Raw genomic sequence first — 8,013 nt, 5'->3', positions numbered from 1 at the left:
GAGCGGGCGTCGGGCCCCGGCCCCCCAGGCCCCCCAGGCCGCCCCAGGCCGCCGGCCGGGCCCTCACTAGGTCTCCCCCCACTACGCGGCTCTCCCGCCCTTCCCAGGGTCCTGCCTCCCCCGCTCCCCGCCTCGAGGCCAGCCGCGCCCCTACTTGCTCTCAGCCACCAGGGTCTTGAAAACCTCTCCGCCCACGACCTCGTTGTCTGGGTTCAGACAGATCTGCACCATGTAGTAGGTGGCTCTCTGGCCCCAAGCGCTGTCCTTGCGGGCCTTGTTCAGGAACCTCAGTGCTTCGTTGGGTTGCCCTATGTGCCTGCAGTGGAAAAGAGACACAGCAGGAACCAGAGAGGGAAACTGAGGCCCAGCAGGGGCAGGGACCCACAGGAGCTGCTCCCTGGGCGCGCAGAGCAGGGCCGGATCCCTGCTCTCCCGGCCTGGAAGTCGAGCAGAGCCCAGCTCACCCCCTAGGAAGAGCCCCCTGCCCTTCACCGCGGGGCACCCCCTCGCCCCAGCTCACCAGCAGTACATGCCTCTGCAGTAGTTGAAACCAGGCTCCAAAGGAACATGGCTGGGCATCCTCTTGACGAATTCAAAGAAGGCAGGGGCATCGTCCAGTCTGCCACTTCTCCATAGCAGATCGATGAGTTTATTCCATACCAAAAAATTATCTAAAATAAGAGAGAAGAAATCTCCAGACTCTGACGACCAATAGCTAAGTCCGGCTCAGTGCCGTGGCCCCGGCCTGAAGTGAGGGGACCAGGAGACCCTTTCTGGGCTGAGCAGGGCCATCCGAGCAGCTTGGACGTCTCCACCTGTCTCCAAAGTTGAGCAAATAATAATAATCATACTGAAAAGCAGTGCTGAGAGTGGCTCACACCGGCACAGCACCTGGCATTAGGTGCTTTACCTGTGCACACCTGTGCACACCTGTACACACCGAGGCACCTGGTTTTCCCATTTCACTGAGACAAAGTTTTTGGTCACAAGTCGCACAGCTGGTAGGCGGAAGACCATGAGTTAGACGCAGGCAGTCCGGCTCCAGGACCCAGGCTCCCGACAGTCTGTGGGGGCTCTAGGCGGACTTTAGCGGCTGTCGTCTGAGCCTCAGGTGTGGCCCTGTCCCCAGCAGGAGGGATGGTTTTATACAGCGAGTGGGAATGCAGCTACCTAACGGAGAATTCTAGCCCTTCCAGGGGGCTGTGACCTCAGAAGAGGGCGACGTCCAGTGCAGTGGCTGGGATGTGGGGACAGACAGGCTGTGCTGGGTCCAGCACCAAGCAGTGCCCTGCCCAAGACCGGGGACGGGCCCCGGGGGGGCCCTGGAAGTGCCCATCGGTGCTTTATCAGTTTCCTGTCTCTCTGGGAACAATCACAGAGGAAGGGGCTTCCTCTGCCCAGTCAGGAAGGAGGGGAGGGGCCCAGCCCCGGGGGGAGGGCGGCCCTTGCTGGGCGGGAAGTGCTGCAGGCCATCCCAGCGGGCAGTCCTGCCGCAGGTGGCTAGGTACCTGGCGCTTTCTCCAGGACTTGGTGGTAGAGAGTGATGGCGGCTTCGTGTTTCTGTTTTNAAGGACTTCCACAGCGGCCTCTCTGCGCACGGGGAGGAGGCCAGGGCTCCGTCCCCCTGGGGGTGGGTCAGCCAAGCATCTGGCCTGGTGGGGGAGGCAGGGCCCCGGGCGGGGCAGGGAGGCGGCCCCTCGGCCCGTACCACGGAGGCCCTCTNCGCGGCTCTTCTCTCTCTGCAGGAGGGTGGCACACTGCTGCTCGCACAAGTCCAGGTGGCCCTGCAGCAGGTGGAGGCCCGCCAGCTCCAGCAGCACCTGGGCAGGGCCGCCGGTGAGCGCCGTGGGACCCGGGCTGGCCGCTCACTGCCTCCTGATCCGTTTCCCTTGGTTCTGCCTTCGGCCTGTGTCTCCGGGCCTCCCCTGCTCGTCCCCGGAACTCCGATCCTACCGTGGGCTTCACTAACTACCCCCTGAAATTCGGGACCCGGGCAACTCGTACTCCTCCTTCGGCTTTGGCTCGGACCTAGCCTCCTCCTCCCGGCAGCCCTCTGTGGTAGCCTCTGGGGCAGGTGCCCGTCTTCTGAGCTCCCGCAGCGTGCAGACCCACATGCAGGCAACGGAACTGGAAGCGCGCTCGTCTGCCGCTCGGCCTGAGGCAGTCTATGGACGGGCACCCTGTCCTGCCCCCTGTGGCTCCGGCCTCGCACCGTGCCCGGCACGTGTAGACATCTCTTAAACGAGGGCATGTTCAATGGATGAATGGCTCTGTCGCTAAGCTCTTCCCCTCCTGGTGTGGACCCAGCCACTACTGCCTTATCTAGGCCACACCCCCGTCTAAACTCCTTGGAAGCTTAGTCTGGCTTCGTGCCCAAAGACTCCTGGCAGCCACAGCTGTCGCTGTGTCCCCACCCCCGAGGGGCCCCTGAACACGCCCAACTAACACGACTTTCCACAGCATCTTCCCCGCGCCACCCTGCACGACTGGCCGTCCGAAGTGAGGCCCCCAAGGGCCGGTGGCTGAGGGCCTGGGGTCGGCCAGAGCAGGCCCCCCACTGCGGGGGTCCCGGGCCCCTTACGCGTGCAGCTCCGCAGGGAGGCTCAGGGAAGGACCCGGCCTCTGCCCCTAGTCAGGGGACTCTGCGAGGCGTCAGGGCCCAGGAGAAGGCGCGGCGCCTGGCTCTGGGGCCCCCACCTTGCTGTCGCCGGGCGAGTACAAGAGGGCGTCCTTATAGCACCGGCCTGCCTTGGCGAGCTCCTTCTCTGCCAGGTAGTGCTCCCCACACTGGACGCAGATGGAGGCCGCCAGCTGCTTCTGCGAGGGCGTCCTCTCCGGCTGCTCCAGCGCAACGCGCTTCAGGACCTGGGCCTGGAGCTCCATGGCCTGGGAAGGCAGGCGGCCTGGGGTCAGGGCGCCAGGGCCCGCGTGCCGGATCTCAGGCACGTTCACAGGAAGAATCCCTCCTCTCATTTCTGTGTCAGCAGATTGTCGGAAAGGGCATCTCAAGCGCCTGTGAGCAAATCTGGGCCACCTGGACGGGCGCCGGCCCCTGGCTGAGGACTCAGCAGGCAAGGCGGCTGTGCCCGTGGGGCAGGAGGGGAGGCGGAAGCACGGTCGTGACTGTGCTCGCCCCTGTCCCCATGGCACCTGACACTTCCCGTGTCGAGCTGCTCGGGCCTCCCCCAGGCTAGACGCAGCCCGCAGGAGGTGCGCGGGGCAGGCCGTGTTCTGACGGACGCGTTTGTCCTGGGTGCTGCCCTGCTGGGGGTCGGAGGCAGCCTCCGCAACCGTCTCCGACATGGAGTGAGCAAGCCAGCGGGCAGGGAGCCGGGAACACCGGCGAGGCCGGGGTTCAGCCTCGGGCAGTGGGCACGGTCAGCACGCGCTTCCTGACGGCTAACGCGCAGCGGGCAGCCGGCGGGCAACAAGGGAACAGACAGTCTCAAGGCACCAGGGAGCCGGCCCTCCTGCTCCCAGCGCAGAAGGCACCTCGGGAACAAGCCGCCGGCCACACCCAGGCGCAGGAGAGGGAGGGCGCGTGGGAGGAATGGCCGGGAGCCACGCCCGTGGGGGGGGAGCTGAGGTTGGGACAGGCCAGGCCTGGTTCCAATCTCAGCTCCACCACTTCCTAGCAGTGACTTCGGGCCCATTTCCTGACCTCCTGGGGCCTATCCGTGCACTAGGAGCATCACAGTGCTCATCTCGAAGGGCTACCCTGAGGGCCACTGAGAAAGCAGCAAGCGCAGTGCAGAGCCCACCAGAGAGCACTCGCTGCCCGGGAGCCACTGGCATCCGTGAGGACGCAGGCACCTTCTGACTCCCAGCTCTCTGTGCCCCAGCAGGGCCCGGGGCACTTTGGGGCGCCGTCAACGAAGAGCACAGGCCGGGGAATAAACGGAAGGCAGAGGTCAGAGGTGTAACCCAGGTCCCGGTGAGGGCCAGCCCTGGAACCTTCCAGACCCGCAGTCCTCTATCCTTCCTTCTACAGCGCCCACCCGGATGGCCGATAAAGAGCTGGAGCCCATTGTCTGGTGTCGATTACCTTGTTCAAAGGTCCCATCACGTCTTCTTTTTTATGACTCTTGTAAACCTTCGCCAGCAAAAGCAAGCACTTGACGTTGTTCATCATGGAGGGGAGGTCTTTGACTGCAACGTGGAAACTCAGATCAGGGTTCCCTGGTCCCTGGGGAGTCGGGGAGGGGGAGGGAGGGGACGGGGCTCAGGACTCCAGATAGCGCCCATCCTGCAGGGGGGGCAGCAGGCAGGGAAGCGACGCAGGTGGCCTCACCAAAGTCATGTTCCAAGGCGTGTTTCAAGACTTTCTCTGCTTTGTTGAACTTCTTCAACTTCAGGAGCAGTTCGGCCAGATCACAGCACAGAAAGTCCTGTCCGTTCATCTTCTGGGCGGCCTCGTAATAATTGATTGCCTTGGGGTAAACGGGACATTTCGGCCTGAGGGCCTCAAACCGGGCTCCCCTCCGCGGCCGCCACGCCTGCGGTGAAAGTGTCCTCCCAGCTGGCAGAGGGCTCAGGCTCCGCGTGCGTGGGCGCGGGGGGTGAGGGTGGGGGTGGGTAGCTTCTGAATTCTCCCCGCCCTTCAGCTAGGGTGGGAACGAGGCCGCTCCCCGCCCCCCCAGATCCTCCCACGCGTGCACCCTCCCTGCCTCTGCCCTGCTGGGCTGGCCTCCCCCTCCCCCCACCCCAGCCCGGCCTGACCTTGCTGTACTGGTGGGTCTTCACATAGGCCTGGCCGAGCCTGCTGACCAGGAACGCGTCATGTGGGTTCTTCCTATAGGCCTCGTCATATGCCTCCAGGGCCTTCTCGGGCTGGTGGGGAAAGTGTCCAAAGGTCTCTCTCTCTCTCTCCCACCGGAGATGGGGTGGGGGGGGGGCACTGGGCAAGGCCACAAGGCTTTCACTCACCTCCTGAATGTTCATGAAAGCGTCACCCAGCAGCAGGCTGGTGTGGGGGCCAGGCAGATGCTCACAGAGCTCCCTGCAAAAGTGACCCAAGCCTTCGCTTGACCCTGTGCATCCTTCACGTTTCTGAATCCATCTCCTCCTCTTCGTTCCCACTAATTCTGACATTCATTTATTCATTCATTTATTCATTCATTCATTCATTCGCCTACTGCTGATTCCAAGCCTGCTGTGCAGGAGGCGCTGTGCTAGCCACCTTAGTCCAAGCTCTCCTCACGTTACCTGGACCAGGCCAGAAGCTCTACCCATTCTTCCGGCCTCCAGTGCTCACGCCCCAGGCCCCTCTGCACCCGCAGGCAGGCTGCTCTTGCTAAGACTCCAGGGTGACCGTGTCCCCCGCCGAGTATGGGTTTCCCACCGCGCTTGGCTTTGCCTCCTCCAGCCCCGCCCCCAGCCCCGCCTCCCACCTGGATTGCCCCCACGAAGTTTTGCTTAAGGGGGGGGCTGGGAAGGTCAAACCAGAAAGACAAGGTTTCTAATCCCAGCTCGCCACAGTCCTGCACCTCACATGGGTCACATCAAGTCAGGGACATTTCTTCAAGGACTGGCAGAGTCAGGGGCCAGGGCAGAGGGGCACGCCCGTGGCTCCCCCCAGAACGTGGGCCACGCAGGGGAGCCCACGCAGGCCAGATTCAGTTCTGGGTCTGCAGAACTCAGCAATGAGCCCGCCTAACATATCATGCTCAAATTCTGACCCGCGGGAAAGTCTATGATCTAAGACACTTGGAGGATGCAGACCGGAGACCCAGGCTGAAGACACACAGTCTGGAGGAAACACCACCGGAGACGAGGCTGTCAGGCCGCTGCCTGGGGCTTACCGGTAGCAGCCGATGTAGAGGCGGATGTCTTTGCGGGCCTGCAGGTAGATGTTGGCCATCTTCTCCTTGGCTTCCACGTAGCAGGGCTGCTTGGGCGTGATGCTCCTCAGCATGCCCAGCGCCATGTCCACGTCCCCGTTGTTCAGGGCCAGGTCCACATTGGCGATGGTGATGCGGACCTCCTCTGGCGTGCCGCTGAACTCGTTGATGGCATCCTGCATGACCTTGGTGGCCTCATGCTAGAGCACGGGAAGCCAGCAGGCCCTCCGTTAGCCGTCGCCCACCACGGGTGGCCTGAAAACACTTGAAATCTCTTGGAGGAGACTCACAGGGACCCCTCTTCCCACCCCTGCCCCCAGAGAGAAATGAAACATGGACACAACCAGGAGCAGCCTTGCCACACGGAAGCCGAGGGTAGGATGGCTCACAACCACTTGCAGAGAGGCTCCAGGGGCAGAAAGGAGAGACTTCCCTTCAGTGTCCACCACCACTATTCCTGGGGGCAGGGGAAAGGGGCCCGGCCAGCTGGGGCTCCAGAAACTCTCAACACTTCCTTAGCACCTCAACGTCTGTTGGCAATTCCTTCCCATGGGAGACCTATGGACGCATCTCCTTGTGCTTTCCTGCCTTTGGTCAGAGGTATTTGAATGTTATGGTATTTGACACGGACGGTAATGGTCTATCTGAATTATTTTCCCACTGTATTCATACCCTTGGTTATTTTTAACAAAGTTACTTTCTTTCCCCAGTTTGGTACTTTCTGACTGGGATTCAGCCTGACCACACATTTTGTCCTCAACCTCTGCTTTCTTTTTGTTTGCTCAGTATATTTGTACCATCTTTGTACTTTCATCCTGGGCTCTTTGGTTTTTGAAGTATAGACAGTAAGGGTTCTTCCTTTGGCTTGTTTAAACCACTCTGATGCCTCTTTTCTTTAAGAGGTACATTTATTTCATTTACAATTTTATTATCACAGATACATTCTTGGTTTTCCCGGCAACTTGCTTTCATTTTTTTTAATCCTTATTTTTTGAGACAGAGAAAGAGAGAGAGAGAGAGAGAGAGAGAGAGAGAGAGAGAGAGGCAACATGAGGAGGGAAAGGGTAGAGAGAGGGGACACAGAATCTGAAGCAGCCTCTGGGGTCTGAGCTGTCAGCACAGAGCCCGATGCAGGGCTCAAACTCACCAACTGGGAGAGCATGACCTGAGCTGAAGTTGAATGCTCAACCGACTGAGCCTCCCAGGTGCCCCCAATGACTATTAATCCTTGATTCCCAAAGCTTCATTAGGATATTATTATCAGGATATTTCTCATTCATTCATTCATTCATTTCTAAGTAATTTCCACATCCAACATGAGGCTCGAACTCACAACCCCAAGATCAAGAGTCACGTGCTCTTCTGACTGAGCCAGCCAGGTATCCCTTGGGATATTTCTTGGTCTTCATATCTCACCGCTATTTCTCCAAAACAGACTGCCTTTCTGTGTCACTGATTCACGTCGTCCCTAAAGGAACTGTTCTCCTGGGACATCTCTGATGTGTCCCCTGCTCCATGTCTTCTCTCTTCTGCAGGAACGTTTATTTTGCCCTTGTTGGGTGTCTGTCTGTCTCTTATCCAGCCTCCCCTCACGTCCCTTCAGCGATTTTCCCAGCCCTCTCCTGCATCAGAGAACTTCAGCAAGGGCTCTGCCACTTCCTATTTTCTTTCACGGGACTACAATTTTCTAATGGAATCCCTGCTTTCTATGCCTACTTTCTTTAAATCGCTAGCTGAGCCCCTCTGTGGGTCTTTGGTGCTCTGCTTTGAGCTGACTTTTCACAATCCCACGTTCTTTTCATTTTTATTGAATGTAGAAAAGTTTTCTTAAAAGTATTTCTTCTAGGGGCGCCTGGGTGGCTCAGCTGGTCGAGCGTTTGACTCTCGATTTTGGCTCAGGTCATGATCTCATGGTGCCCATGTCGGGCTCTGCGGGCAGCGTGGAGCCTGCCTGGGATTCTCTCTCTCCGTCTCTCTTCCTCTCCACCCCTCCCCTGCTCATGTGCTCTCTCTGAAAATAAATACACTTCTTAAAAAAGTATTTCTTCTATTTTTTATAGCACTCTTTCTCCCAAAGTGTAACCTTCTTGTCTTTTGCTTTTGATTTTGTCTCTCTCCCCTCTTTCCTCTCTTCCATCCTTCCCTCCCCCCTTCCTGCCCACCTACCCTCCCC

The 8,013-nt window shown here is 59.5% G+C and overlaps 1 protein-coding gene across 1 annotated transcript in view; it reads right to left on the bottom strand.

The window, feature by feature from the left end:
- TTC21A (tetratricopeptide repeat domain 21A) overlaps window positions 1-8,013 on the bottom strand; it is a 31,027-nt gene that overhangs the window by 2,891 nt on the left and 20,123 nt on the right. Inside the window, exons 14-23 of the mRNA XM_077774016.1 lie at window positions 5,802-6,040; window positions 4,927-4,999; window positions 4,720-4,830; window positions 4,292-4,430; window positions 4,046-4,149; window positions 2,698-2,886; window positions 1,712-1,820; window positions 1,509-1,586; window positions 521-671; window positions 154-316 (exon numbers count right to left, since the gene is read on the bottom strand). Coding sequence (XP_077630142.1) covers window positions 154-316; window positions 521-671; window positions 1,509-1,586; window positions 1,712-1,820; window positions 2,698-2,886; window positions 4,046-4,149; window positions 4,292-4,430; window positions 4,720-4,830; window positions 4,927-4,999; window positions 5,802-6,040 — 1,356 coding nt within the window. The remainder of the gene's footprint in view (window positions 1-153; window positions 317-520; window positions 672-1,508; window positions 1,587-1,711; window positions 1,821-2,697; window positions 2,887-4,045; window positions 4,150-4,291; window positions 4,431-4,719; window positions 4,831-4,926; window positions 5,000-5,801; window positions 6,041-8,013) is intronic.

The sequence above is a fragment of the Crocuta crocuta genome, unplaced genomic scaffold (genome assembly GCF_008692635.1).
Source record: "Crocuta crocuta isolate KB4526 unplaced genomic scaffold, BGI_CrCroc_1.0 scaffold541, whole genome shotgun sequence".
Lineage (NCBI taxonomy): Eukaryota > Metazoa > Chordata > Mammalia > Carnivora > Hyaenidae > Crocuta > Crocuta crocuta.
The sequence above is the reverse complement of the archived record's forward strand: the minus strand, read 5'-3'. Positions and strand labels throughout refer to the sequence as shown.